This window comes from Asterias rubens, chromosome 22 (assembly GCF_902459465.1).
Source record: "Asterias rubens chromosome 22, eAstRub1.3, whole genome shotgun sequence".
In the NCBI taxonomy this organism is placed as follows: domain Eukaryota; kingdom Metazoa; phylum Echinodermata; class Asteroidea; order Forcipulatida; family Asteriidae; genus Asterias; species Asterias rubens.
This window is the reverse complement of record NC_047083.1, coordinates 5,042,322-5,057,254: the sequence shown is the minus strand read 5'-3', so window position 1 is coordinate 5,057,254 and position 14,933 is coordinate 5,042,322. Positions and strand designations below refer to the sequence as shown.

At 35.8% G+C, this 14,933-nt stretch overlaps 1 protein-coding gene across 2 annotated transcripts in view; it reads right to left on the bottom strand.

The window, feature by feature from the left end:
- Positions 1 to 451: 451 nt before the first annotated feature.
- LOC117305012 (cleavage and polyadenylation specificity factor subunit 6-like) overlaps positions 452 to 14,933 on the bottom strand; it is a 35,293-nt gene continuing 20,811 nt past the window's right edge. For both annotated transcript variants that reach the window (XM_033789693.1, XM_033789694.1), the window contains exons 14-16: positions 14,636 to 14,789; positions 13,838 to 14,081; positions 452 to 2,017 (exon numbers count right to left, since the gene is read on the bottom strand). In XM_033789693.1, coding sequence (XP_033645584.1) covers positions 13,856 to 14,081; positions 14,636 to 14,789 — 380 coding nt within the window. In that variant the 3' untranslated portion in view covers positions 452 to 2,017; positions 13,838 to 13,855. The remainder of the gene's footprint in view (positions 2,018 to 13,837; positions 14,082 to 14,635; positions 14,790 to 14,933) is intronic.

Below are 14,933 nucleotides of genomic sequence, written 5' to 3'. Positions count from 1 at the left end.
TACATGTACATTGGCACAGAAACTGTCTATTTTGGAAAATTCGATAACAGAGTTACATGGCAACATCAGTGGAACTATCGCAACTATATGTATAGTGAATAGGTTGGAAAGTCGCATTTGCTTAAAGGAACACGTTGCCTTGGATTGGTCGAGTTGGTCTTTGAAAAGTGTTTGTAACCGTTTGTTAAAAAATGCATATGGGTAGAAAGATGTCGTAAAGGTACAATGTAGAATACAATGATTTACACAAACAAGCCTCGAAGTTGCACGGTTTTCCTTTTACCTTGTCGACTAACACTGTCGGCCATTTATGGGAATCAAATTTTTGACTCCCATATTAGGCCGACCGTGTTAGTTCATAAATTAAATGGAAAACCACGCAATTTCGAGGCAAATTTGTGTGGATCACTGTATTCTACTTTTAAAGCATCTTTCCAACCATGTGCATTTTATAACAAACGGTTACAAACGCTTTTTTATAGACCAACTCGTCCGATCCAAGGCAACGTGTCCCTTTAAGATTTGCCCATGCACTACAGCAAATGATATGCCCCATCACTGCCATGACTGCCTTGTAATCAAACCAACTATCAAGAAGTTTTTGGAAAGGATTGTGCCACATTCACATTTCAGATCTCACTGCTCTTTATAATGAGGGTTGACTGTATTTGCAAAGTCCTCAGCAATGAGCTTCAAATTGCTAAAAAAGTGTTTCCGCAAAGTTTACAGGAATAATTGAGAAATTTTGCATGTTCAATTTTGCGCACAACAAAATGCTATTCACACTTGACCAGATGCGGATGTGAACAATTATTCACTGATGTAGAATGTTAGAGCAAAGTTTTGTTTTACAAGAAATATCAACGAATACAGATTAATTATTTTAAAAGCAGTAACATTTTGACCTCAAAACTACACTTTTTTTAACAATGAAAAGAAATTTAAGCGAGCAGTTTCCGTTTATAAAGTCTGCAACCTACAAAAGTCATCATTATTCTGAATATCTAATTCATAAGATGAAAGTATTTACACTGATGTCTCAGATACCCTAGAAAACATCTCTCGAGTTTTTTTATCTACAAACCAAGCGAAAGATTTTTCAGGACTCACGGTTCAATATTTCCATTTCTAGATGTTGCAGAAAAATTTCTTTTCGAAATGCGAGTGGCAGATTTATATAACATTCGAAGCACATGCTGTAAAACATCACAATATCCTTACTTAAAATGACTTAATAGAAATACTGGTAATAATTATGACAGACAATTATGACAAACACACAAACACAAATTCTTACGAGCAATGACTTGAAATGGCGAGAACTTGCTAGAAGGTTCCCATCTTGTCCACGAAGATGCCTTTGAAAGCTCCCAACTCGATGAAGTCTCAACATAACTGTCCGAACCATGGATGATGACTTGAGCAGTGAAGTACATGAAGTTCCCCAGGGTTCTTGGCCTTTCATACATGTAGCTGCTTTATGCTCTATTTACACAACCGAAGGGAGATGCCTGTTGTTTTACTCACTGCTCCTCCAATTGACAATGTTGCTTGAGTCACATGACCTTGGTAAATACTCCGATGGACCATCTCCAAGTCTGCTCTGTTTCTCTTTCAAATTCACTGATGCTCCATGTTTCAAAAATATTCCCCAGTGACTTTTTTTCCATTGGGAAAAGTAACCCAACGAAATGACCTGGTCGAGATTTCAACCATTTTGAAATGTCCATCCAATAATGAAATTGAAGTGTACACTTTATCATCTCAAATTCCCCAAAAGAATGATACATGCATTGATCTCCTTTTTTTAAACATCACAAATCCTACCTCTGAAATTTTGGTCAGTAGAGATGGAGATTTTTACCAAATATTAAACAGCCAAACGAGTGGTGTTTTTCAATGTGGAATCATACCAATTTAGTTTACAGTTTCTAAATTAAAGTTCATACAATAGTTCTTCAAAATAATGTAACTAGCTGTAACGATGGATATCTTGGTCATGAAGTTCCTGAAAGTCCTGAGAAATAAGAAGGTTGATCGAAAGAACAAGAAAAACAAATCAGCATCAAATCAAGGTTACATATTATTCAACTGTACAGTATATGTACAAATCACGAATAAAGCAATGAAGACATACTGAGGAAAAAATAAAAAATATTTTTACTTCATACATAATGTAGAAAATCTCCACTACACAACGTGTCTTGTACATAGCTCAAAACTGTTAACGGATCAGTCATAAATACTTTTATGAGACAAACAACACTTTTTCCTTTGTTAACATTTTGCTGAAGTGGAAGAACTTTTGATTTGAAAAAGCTTACATCAGTGAATTTGCATAAAGTACATGTTTGATTGTGAAAAACTTTACTACATATAGTTTGGGGTTACTGGCCATAATATGCTAACAATTAACTGATTACAATAATTTTGCGATTAAAGATTGGAAAATAATTTGTAAGCCTACAATTTGTGCTGTAATAAAGAACATGTTACGCAAACGATGCTTCAAGGGGTTGTACTAACGCAAAAAATCAGAGCAAACCCAGAAATTAAATAAAGCAGACAAATGTTGTCAAACTAAGACTGGTTTTACGATCTTTACAGAAGATCCACCAGTATGAAAACAATGTTTTGTTTTTTTATTGCTTTAGTTGAAAATGTTAAAGGAACACGTTGCCTTGGATTGGTCGAGTTGGTCTGTGAAAAGAGTTTTTAACCGTTTGTTATAAAATACATTGATTAGAGAGCTATTTTAAAAGTAGAATATAATGATCCCAACAAGAATCACTCGAAATGGCGTGGTTTTCCTTTTACCTCATCGACTAACACGGTCGGCCATTTATGGCAGTCAAATTTTTGACTCCCATAAATGGCCGACCGTGTTAGTTCACAAAGTAAAAGGAAAACCACGCAATTTCGAGGCAAATGTGTATGGATCATTGTATTCTACTTTAAAACATCTTTCTAACCATGCATTTTATAACAAACGGTTACAAACGCTCTTTAAAGACCAACTCGACCGATCCCAAACACGTGTTCATAGACATTACAGCTTGCCATAAGGAAATTTAAACTAATTGATTCAATACCACGAAAGCAAAGAGACTCTTTACTAAAAAACTTAATAAGATTGTGGCTTTAGATTTGACATTTCCCTCACATCAATGCTGTACCCAAAACATGTATTTTGTACGTAACTTCTTGCAAATCTTTTGCCATCATCAGAAAGCAACTTCTTCAAGAAATTACCCTAATTACTTGACATTTTTCCTAACAAATTTCAATTGCAAAACTGATTAAATGTTCAACAAGCTGCTCTAGTATCAGAAATTTCAAACAAGCTCTCATTAAAAATTGCAGGAATAAATGTTAAAAAGCAATATTCTTCTTGTATTCAAAAACACTTTGTAAACACCACATCCCTTCAGAAACAAAATTGTCACATATAAAATGCAAAGGTTTTGCAAAATCGCTAAGCCTACTTGTGTCATCCTTTTTTTTCACTTCCAATCCTTATAAAAAAACTTATAGTACAAAAACATTTTAAAAGAATTTATGTATTAGAAGTCTACCCATGTTGATATTTGATTTGGGTTTGAAAAAATCTTTTTACTAGAGTTGGACTCGAACCCTAACCCTTCGGATTAACGTGCCTGCACTCTACCAACTGAGCTGTCTAGCCACATGCTGGCGATCTCCCCATTTAACTCATATCTTTGCTCAGGGGCGCCAGCCAAAATACCAGCTAATGGTTGTATAACTTCTGACTGGCTCAGTTGGTAGAGCGCCGGCTCATTAATCCCAAGATCGGTGGTTTGAGTCCCACTCAAGTGAATTTTCTTTGTTCAACCTCAAATCATTTAAAATTTACCCAGTCAGTTTCCCTTGTGTTGTTTATATTCAAGTTAGTATTTGTTCAAGTCACCTGGAAATATAATTTTTTTTCTTTCAAACATAAGAGTATATGCTTACGAACAATAAAACAATTTTTTTTAGTAATTGTTTGTCACGATTTATATGTTTAAAAAATATATAAAGTTGTTTGGGGGGCTGACTCCGCCTACCCCTTTTGTGACGTCAATCGAGGCAGACTTTGCCTGCAATGCGTATAGTAAATACACGTGCAAAGTACATGTACGTCCAAGTCGTGAGTTGGTACACTTCAAAAAGTGTTTTTCTGCATTCAGCAGCAATACACCTGGTCGGCATTGCCGAAAAAATATATATTTTTTTTTTTAAACGTACAAACTCACGACTTGGTTCGTACATGTACTTTGCAATTGTGTTTACTCTACGCATTACAGGCAAAGTTTGCTTCGATTGACATCACGAACAGCGCCCTTTCGGGTCGGGGTCTACTCTTAAATTTGTAAATAACATAAGAACTGATTTTTTAAAACCTTAGTTAACTGTTTATTCACATTCCACTCATCAAAACACATATATTAGTGACAAAAGCTTTATTTTGAAAAAATACCACTTCCAGGTGACTTTAGCCATTTCCTCACAAGGCTGCATAACAAAAATGCAAGCTTACAAAAGAATAAATATATATAACTTGCCGGAATTTGGATACATGTACACAAGTAATTGGAAATAACTCTTTCCCCCATTTTGTTTTTATTTTTTAGAATTGTCATGTATTATATAATGCATTATGGTATTTTGGGCGCTAAAATAATTATCTTTTAAAAGGATGTAGGACACAAAACAAAATGTCAACAGACTGTAATGACGGTAGAAAGCTTTCCCTTGAAAAATGACTTTCTAAAGTGCTTTAGTTTTTGAGAAATGGGTAAAACAAGTCACAAAACAAATTCTTAAACTGAGACTGAAATTATTTTTGTTACATTATTTTACTTATTTCTCAAAAACTACAGCACTACAGGAATGGATGCTATGTTTAACATTTTAACATCTCATGCAATCAAAATGTATGCAAAATTTGTGTTAGCATCTTTACATTGAAGACAACATTTCTAAATGCTGATCACATATTAAACATTAATGTCATCAACAAATATTATTCAGCATCAGAAAAACCACCACAAATCAAGACAATAACTAGTACTGATTGTATAGATCAACATTGGAAATTATGAGATATAGTTACGTTGTTCCTTTTCTTCCTACACTTAAACAACCTGACAACTTGGGTAACAGTCCACCCAGATCCAAGTCCCACACTGGGCCTGACGCATTTCTGGGTCAGGCCGACCCGGAAATAGTTCATTTGGTGTCAAATTGACACAGATCCTAGGTCATACTGACCAAGAAATTGGTCAGGTATATTTGGGCCCAGCATCTGGGTCAATTCTGACCTAAGAGTAAACTCCAATTCCACTTTGACCAAACTTAAAAATATAAATGTCACAAGCAACATACATCTTATAAATTTATAAATGTACTTGACGGGACTGCACCTGCAATTGAAACATTCTTGGTTAAAGACTTTGCATTTTGCGTACATTCAAAGTTTAAAACAGGCTAAGCAATAAACTGTTTATGCGTGTACTTATGGTTATCAATTAAAGGCAGTGGACACTATTGGTAATTACTCAAAATAATTATTAGCATAAAACCTTTCTTGGTGACAAGTAATGAGGATGGGGTTGATGATATAAAACATTGTGAGAAACAGCTCCCCCTGAAGTGCCATAGTTTTCGAGAAAGAAGTAATTTTCCATGAATTTGATTTCGAGACCTCACATTTAGAACTTGAGGTCTCGAAATCAACCATCTAAACGCACACAACTTCATGTGACAAGGGTGTTTTTTTCTGTCATTATTATCTCGTAAGTTCGATGACTGATTGAGCTCAAATTTTCACAGGTTTGTTATTTTATGCAAATGTTGAGATACACTAACTGTGAAGGCTAGTCTTTGATAATTACCAGTAGTGTCCACTGCCTTTAACAAAGGGAACAGTTCATGGTACAGTATTTTCCCCAGTTTCCCCTGGCTCTAGAAAAAAGATACTGAGAAAAAAGAGGACATATAACAAGATGCATGCCTTGGTGCACATGTAGATGTGAACAGAACCACTATAAAGATTAATGCCCACTAACTTATTATGTAATCAAGAAACTAAGCAGAACTTTGATTAAAGCAGTAATTCATTATGGCATAAAACCATATTATAATATAAGGCAAGAAGTAAAAATGTGAAAATTGCGACAAATCATCAATTTCTTCCGAGACCCCGACCACACCCTTTCAGCCACCACACTCCAACTCCAACAAAATGATATAGTAACAATTATTATATATTATTTTACAATACATTTATCCTTCTAAACTTACAGGTTTACTCCTGAAAAATCATAGATTTCTACACGAATACGAGCAGTGAGTGCTGCTGCCCTCATGTATATCATAACACAAAAATAACAAGGAGTTTAAAGGACCAACTTTAAAAAATACAAGATTTCAAACTTCCTGTTTGTGAGAGGAAACTTCTGTTAGTTTGAACATGTTAGTGATGTCAACTGTCACTGTGTATAATTTTGAGAGAAAAAAAACCACATTGAAGTTCTGGGAAAAACTCATGGCAACATAGTAAAAATACACAAAACAGCAGCGATGTAACAAGGAAGCTTTGGGATTAGCTTTTTACAAATTATCTCAGAAATTGAAACAGCTTAAATCTGAAGTCAGTAAAAGCTATTCACTAAAACATTTTGAGGTAAAATCAAACAAATAGAAGAGTTTTAACAAGTTAAAAGGCAAACAATGCAAATAAGTATGTACTATACATTGAATATTAAATTCTTCAAAGTGGCAATAACTAATCCTAATAAAACATTCATGCATTAGTTGTAACAACTTTCTTTCGCATAACAAGCAACAAAAAAGGCCATAATGTTAACAAAAAATTCCCCCCAAATACAACAGAAGTTGGTTGTCACCGATGAATAACTGCTAAAATAAATGTTAGCTTACAGTTGTTTCCTTTCATCAGCTGTGAAAATAAATGAATAAATTTTACTTTAATTTATTAATTTATGGACTACGTGTAACTAATACAGGCTCATTACAATTACATCCCCCAAAATTCCCTCCAAGTCAACAAAATACAGCCAACCCTGTTGCAAAATGACCGAATCCATCAACAAATCCATTTTAAAACATAATTGAATTTGCAATATATTACAAATCTAACTTATAGATCTTGACTTTTATATCACATATTTCTCTTGTTGCAACTTGAGACATAACCCCTTATAAAAAAAAAGGGTGATGTGAAAATGATACGAATCAAGTTATGTAACAGATGTTTGAAGCTGTGCTTGTTGGGGCTCGTCTACAATTTTACTTGTAAAGTTAATTTAGCTGGTCTGCTAAATTTGAAAATGGGTTTTGAGGTCTGGTAAAAAAAACAAAAAACATACATAACAATTTCTGTATGTGTGTCATACATATCATACTACGAACATGCATTCTGAACACACAATGTCACAAATGTATTCATTAATTTCACTACAGTGAACTGTGTTTGTAGAAGGAATCGTAGGAAAACATGAAAAATTCAGACATGACAGTTAATGTAAGCTATCTAACAACGCACGCCATTTTGACTCCACAAAATGGCCGACCTTGTTACACATGTAGTTTGGAAGGTAAAAGAAAAACCATGCAATTTAAAGGCATGTGTGAATCATTATATTCAAATTTAAAATAAAATTTTTGGAAGATGTATGCATTTAATAACGAATGTTTCAAATACTTTTTGTAGACCACGTTCAACTTGCCAGATCCAAGGGAACGTGTCTCTGTAAGTTTATCATACTTTGTGTGAGTATAAGCCCTCTAACCTAGGCCTGCTAGTTCTTTCTTGAGAGGGAACGGTACTTATCACCCTAAAGGCAAAGTATACCTTAAGGTTTTGGAACCACTTTATGTTTAAGTCCTATATAAAGGTAGAGTATTTATTTAAAAAATACATAACATGTGATCACATTTTTTAGCTATCGCAGAAAATCTGGAGTGAGTATGCCTTCGTACGAAGAATAAATGCGTAATAATATACACAATCCGAGAAGCAATACTGAAGTAAAGCTTCTGCGATTAAAATTTTAAAAGACGAGAAACATTATAAAATTTTAGGGCATAAAAACCTGATTCCTTTTTTACAGCCACACTACTTAACAGTGAAATGTTTCTCCTCTTTTATTCCTATCTGAAAGCATACGAAACTATGTGCGTTTAGATGGCTGATTTCTAGACCTCAAGTTCTAAATCTGAGGTCTCAAAATCAAATTTTGTAGAAAATTACTTCTTTCTCGAAGACTATGGCACTTCAGAGTGAGCCGCTTCTCACAATGTTTTATACCATCAACCTCTCCCCATTACTCGTCACCAAGAATTTGTGATAAAAATGATTTTGAGTAAAGTGTCCACTGCCTTTAAGGGAAATAGATTTGCATGGTCCACCGAGGCAAATACCATGATTGGAGATGGGAGCTGTACATGTATTTGGCTCCATGTGGTTTGCAAACAGCCCACATACCTCCTGTACCATCTGGCTAAGTCTTTCTGTATCTATTTCCCAGCTTTCAACCTTTCAAACTTAAAGGCACTGGACACTATTGGTAATTATCAAAGACCAGTCTTCTCACTAAGTGTATTTCAACATATGCATAAAATAACAGCCCACGGGTGAACATTTGGGCACATCTGGCCATCAAAGTTTCAAAAGATTAATGAAAGACAAATTGCATTGTAGCACAACTTTGTGTGCTTTCAGATTCATAATAAAAGGCTCAAGGCCTGAAGTCTTTTAATAATTGGATGAGAAATTACCCCCGTTCTCAAAAACTATGTTACTTCAGAGGGAGCCGTCTCTCACAATGTTTTAAACATTCAACAGCTCTCCATTGCTCAATGCTCACTAAATACGTTTGTATGCTATTAATTATTTTAAGTACCATATTACTATGTGATGTTTGTTTGGTTGTTCATAATAACTCAATCAGAAAAGAATGCATTTTCAGATTTAAAGATGCCCTAAAGCAAACAATTCAAAGAATGCTAATGAATTGTTTTGTACTTTTCTTAAAGTCAAGAAACGAAAAACCATAGGCATGACAACCGGAGCATTCGGCAATAAATGCTTTTCAACTTTGCGTATTTTTACAAATTGGTATTTTGTATATAGATTCCATTTTTTTTTTAAACAATGTATCAACTCTGTCAAGGCCTTCCTATTGTTGTGTAACCACTTTGTGTACTATTCTTTAAGTTTTCTTATTACACTATTAAAGAAAATACCAGTTAGAACATGGTTGGGAAATAAAGTCTTTACGAGTGCACACATGGACACCCCTACCAGAGCTACCAACATTTGCATCTTGCAATCAGCGAGAGAGTGCAACAATCTGGGAGACATTCAATTCCACATAACATTACAAAAGTTTCCATAATCAGGAAGATTTCCAACTTTGTTCATCAGTATAGAAAGATTGGTTAAACATTTTCAGGGAACTTTCTCAGGGTTGTATGCTTCGCTTTTGAAAGAGCAAGGGCAGCGAGGAATTTTCACCTTTGTGAGAAAAATTGCTAATTTCTATTAGATTATTTGAAGGGAACCAAGGCTAGGGGGGGGGGACTAGGAGTCCATCCCCTTTGTTGCCTCCATGATTGAAGTATCAGGGCCCAATTTCATAGAGCAGCTAAGCACAAAAAAAATGCTTAGCATGAAATATTCTCCCTGATAAAAACAGAATTACCAACCAAATGTTCACATAATTTTCAGGATTTGCAAACAACAGCTGAATACTTGTAACTACATTCACGTAGCAACATGCAACAATTGGAAATTTGGTTGGTTATCCTACTTTTATCAAGGAAAAAAGTTCATGCTTAGCAAATTTGTGTGCTTAGCAGCTCTATAAAATTGGGCCCTGGCCTGCCAGCAAAATGGAACAAGAAATACTTGTTGTCAAATAGTTTATATCGTTAAAAAAAAACCTGAATGGCTACTTTTTCTAACAACTACTCTACCAACTTTACTGGTTACTACAAGTCATCTAAAAGGCAGGATAAGATTCCAACCTTTAGAACTATTTGTGGTATTCAAACCATTGACACACTATGCTCATCATATGACATGCCCATCATGATCAGTAATGTGGCATTGCCAGGCATTGCCAGGCAGCCTTGCCCAGAACCAACAAGTTTCACAGGACTCTGGAAAGTACTGAGTGTACATCAGTGCTGACACAAGTGACATAGGGGTACGGGTAATAAAAAAAAAAATTAATATTCTTTATCCCTGATGCAAATTTAACATCTATTATAAGTTTCACCTAGCACTCTGAGTGAAACACACTGTGCTGCACAGCACAGACTTTTCCCCAGATTGCATCGATTGCCCCATATCATTTAACATGAATCATTTTGTTAATCCGCTCACCCTTAAAGTTGGTCTAGCTAACTGTTCACGGTCCCCCTTAAATCACTTATTTTAGTTGGGCGTTGAACACAAACTAACTAATAACAACAATAACATTTTAAACATTTTAAAATGATAAAATATCACCTCTGAAAAACCCTTGTTTTTATAATTAAAAAAGATATTTTTTTAAAGCTTTCTAGAGAGACTTTACAAGGTCTAAACATCAGGCCACTTCCTCAAGTTTTAATACTTTTAAAAGCATAAAAACAAAAACACAGGTTTAGAATATCAAAACATAATAAGAACTCCACAAACTCATGTATTTCCTAGTACAAATAATAAAGGGATTTTAAATAGCCTTTGAGAAAGACTTTTCTTGCGTGGAAACATCAGGCCAATAACTCATATTTTCAATATTACGTTTTTTATGAACAAGTATCAAAAACAAAGGCGATTTTGGATTTCAAAATAATTAATATATAATTAAAATAAATCCACAAAAAACTCATTTATTCTCTTGTACAACTAATCAAGGAATTTTTGGCGACAGGGACACCCCCAGACTACGCATGGCAGAACAAGACAATTCTACATAATGATAAATTCAATTAATATGACATACGATTAAATAATCCTGTGGAAAAAAAATATGAGGAGAAATAACAGTGGCAATAAACTTATCTGCCAGAGAAAAGCTGAATGAAAACCATTTTCAAAAATGTAGCGGGTAAAATATTGCATGGTGATTAACATTCTTAAAAGATTTGTGAAGGAATGCAAACAAATAAGACATTAAACCTAAAACAGAAATAGTTAACTTATAGGTTAATTTTGTTGTGTTCTTCAAACACACATTACATTTCTATGAAATAGGCCTAAGTCTCTTGGAAATCGCAAGTTACCAAATTATAACTGTACACCATTGATCTATATTTACAGTACCTTTAAAAAAAAATAAACTTCTTAAAAATATACTACAATGCATCTTGAGAAACCAAGTTCATTTAAAATAATACATTATGCTGCCAAGATGGGCGCCATGCTTTCGTTTGCATGTAACTATTCCAGGTTTTATAACTGTGTACATCGCCGCGCCGTTATGGTTGCCATTGGTCAGTACATGGACTCGGACTTCACTTAGAGTCCTTTGCGCGCTGAGCATGCGCATTGGGACGACGAGGACTATTTACATATACCTCACTTATAATTATAAGTAATTATAAGTGGACAGTTTATGTTTTACGATATGGTTGCCATTGTCACATGGACTCGGACTTCACTTAGAATCCTTTGCGCGCTGAGCATGTGCATTGGGACGACGAGGACTATTTACATTATACCTCACTCATAATTATAAGTAATTATAAGTGGACAGTTTATGTTTTACGATATGGTTGCCATTGTCACATGGACTCGGACTTCACTTAGAATCCTTTGCGCGCTGAGCATGTGCATTTGGACGACGAGGACTATTTACATTATACCTCACTCATAATTATAAGTAATTATAAGTGGACAGTTTATGTTTTACGATATGGTTGCCATTGTCACATGGACACGGATTTCACTTAGAATCCTTTGCGCGCTGAGCATGCGCATTGGGACGACGAGGACTATTTACATATACCTCACTCATAATTCTAAGTGGACAATTTGTGTTTTACTTCCTACAAAGAAATCCAAAGCCTTTCTGCAAGTAGGTTCAAAAAAAATATGCCAAGTTTACACAACAGAGAATTACTACAAAAAGTGTTAAAATGTACAACTTTCAATGAATGTTTGCGACACATGAAGATTGCTATACAATAGGAGACAACACAGAGACACCTGGGCCCTATTTCCTGACTCTGCTCACCGCCGAATTCTGCGCTTAGGATCACCATTCTCTGCTTACTGTGCAAGCCTGGCAAGCGCCAAATGTCTGCGCTAGCTGTGTAACAGCAGAATGCCTAGTAGTTAGGAGTACGGATGCGCACAAGCCAAAATTCATTGAAGCACGAAGTTCCCTGCTTCCGCAAGCGCAGATTATTTGCTTACAGTTAGCAAAGCCATGAAATTGGGCCCACATGGTATCAGGCTTACAAGGTCAGTCCACTATTCTCAGACATTTTGGCAGATCACCAGGTATGTCTGCTGTCACCTAGTGTTTCACAGTCTACGATTGCTACCCCATGCATAAACACGTCCTGGCTTCGGAATTGAAAACAAGTCAAAAGGGCCAGGCACGTTTCAATTTTTTCTTGTACCCTGCTTTTGAAATCAATACCAACTTTCCTTAAATTTTAAATGTTTTTCTATTAGTTATTGTCAATACTTTTTAAGCCAACTTAAATGACCCTAAACCACAATAAGCGGTTTTGACACTGACGTCATATACAACCCACAACTTGCCATTTTACCCAAGCTTATTGAGCACTGTATACTCGATACACTCCAGAATCCTGTGAAAAACAAAAACCACCCTGTCCACAGGCATACTACCCGGTTGGGAATCAAACCCACGACCTTTGCAGTTCTGGTTCCCACATTGCACAAGCTAAATTTATTTCATTTATGCCGTCCGGTAAATTGGGTTACTACTCCCATATACATGTAAGAGCAAGTCTACCTGTGTGATGCTTCAAATCAAAAATGAAGAAAGAAATTATAGTAAAATCTGGGGTGAAATACACACCTTAGATCATCTCCAGCCTGAAAGAAAACTTACCCAAGACTCAGGCTTTGGGGTGAAATAAAGGATTAATCATCAAAATAAACCATCAGCAAACCTAAACTTAATTCGAATCCAACCAGGGGAAAGAAAACAAACATTGAAATCAGCGAGTTATCCCAAAGTTTATTTAAATTTGAGAACAGGCCTCGAAATAACCCACGGCGACCAAAGCAATTGTCGTGCTTTTGCTGTGGCGCCCTCTGCAAGGTTCCTATACAAACATTTCCCCCTAGAAGTCCCTCTTACCAGGGGAAAAATACTGTGCCCCTTTAAGAGAGAAGTTCAAGGCATGCCGTATGAAACTGAAAAATCCTGAAAATTGAAAAAGAGTTGCCCAGCCCCTTGGTGTGAAAATGAAGTTACTCTTTATAGAATGTTAAATTTTTTGCCTTCTAGACTCCATCATCTAAAAGCAACGAAATTCACAAGAAAATTGTCAGCTTGAACTAGTAATAAGTAGTATGAATTTTAAACAATAAAATAAATATAAATGCGTTCATAAATGTAAACATCAAGTAACAATCAATAAAACCCTCAAGTAGATTTTTAATCGAACACAATATAAGAGCTTACCTCATTGTCTCTTAAACTAAGGTGGAAGAAAAGGCATGTTAATACAAATAAATCATTGTGAGAAGTAAAAACGCTATCAACTCTGATACACTGCTGTTTGATAATAGCAACAAAGACTGGAAACGGTTATCAATCCGTCCCAAAACACTTACCTCTTGATGACGATGTTGTTAGCGACGACGATATTCCCGATCCCTCTCCCTGTCCCTTTCTCGATCCCTGTCGCCCCTCTCGCGACTCGACGTATACTCAGTGCCTGTCCGCTCACGGCTACGCTCACGATACTCCCGGTCGCGACTCCGTGACCTCTCACGACGCTCCTTGTGACGGCTACTCTTTGACTCGCGGGATCTGTGACGACTCTCGTCTCGTTCCCTGGAGGAGCGATCCTTCCGCCTGAAATAAAAGAAGAATGTGTTACAGGGTTTTGATTTTAGGCCATGGCTTGCATCCCTACTCACTATGAATGAAGATGTAAACAAAATAATTTACCTGAAGAAGTTTCAGCTTCATTAATCTTCAAGTTTTTTGAGAAAAATAGTGAAAACCACAGAGACATTTTTTCTGGAGAGTCGCGTAAATCCGCTGTACATGCTAAAATAATATTCATCTTACTTAGAATGGAATTATTTTTGTGACATTGTTTTACTCATTTCTCAAAAACTACAGCACCTCAGTAAGTTATATTTTAAGGGAAACTTTCTACTATTATCATCTTCAAACTGTGTAAGTTTAATGTAAATCTGTGGACAATGTAATCTGTATTACAAAAAGTACCTAAACCCTTTGGAAATCTTGACGCGTGATCCTAAAAAACTCCAGTTTATAGTCATCGCTGAGATGTGTCTTTTTATGATCGCCCGTCAAGATTTCCATTGCCTGACCAATCGCGCGACAGACTATAACTCGGCCTTAAGGGTTTAAAAACTAGTTTCTGTCTTGCTTCTTACCTTGAAGATGATCCATAAGACTTGGACTCTATTCCATGCAGACAATCCTGCAGCGAGCTGACCAGCACTTTGCATCGGTCATCCGTGGACACTTTAGACTGCTTGATGAGTGAGATTGCAGTCACCAACGTCTCAATAGCACTAGGATAGTCGCCTGGTGAAAGGTTTATAAAGGAAATAATAAAATGTCGAGCACATTGATACGGTTATTGAAAAATGCATACCTGCCAACTTTGGGGAATCAAAAAGAGTTGTAATACCCTAAGGCACCATGGTGCACTTGTTGTAAAAATTGCAC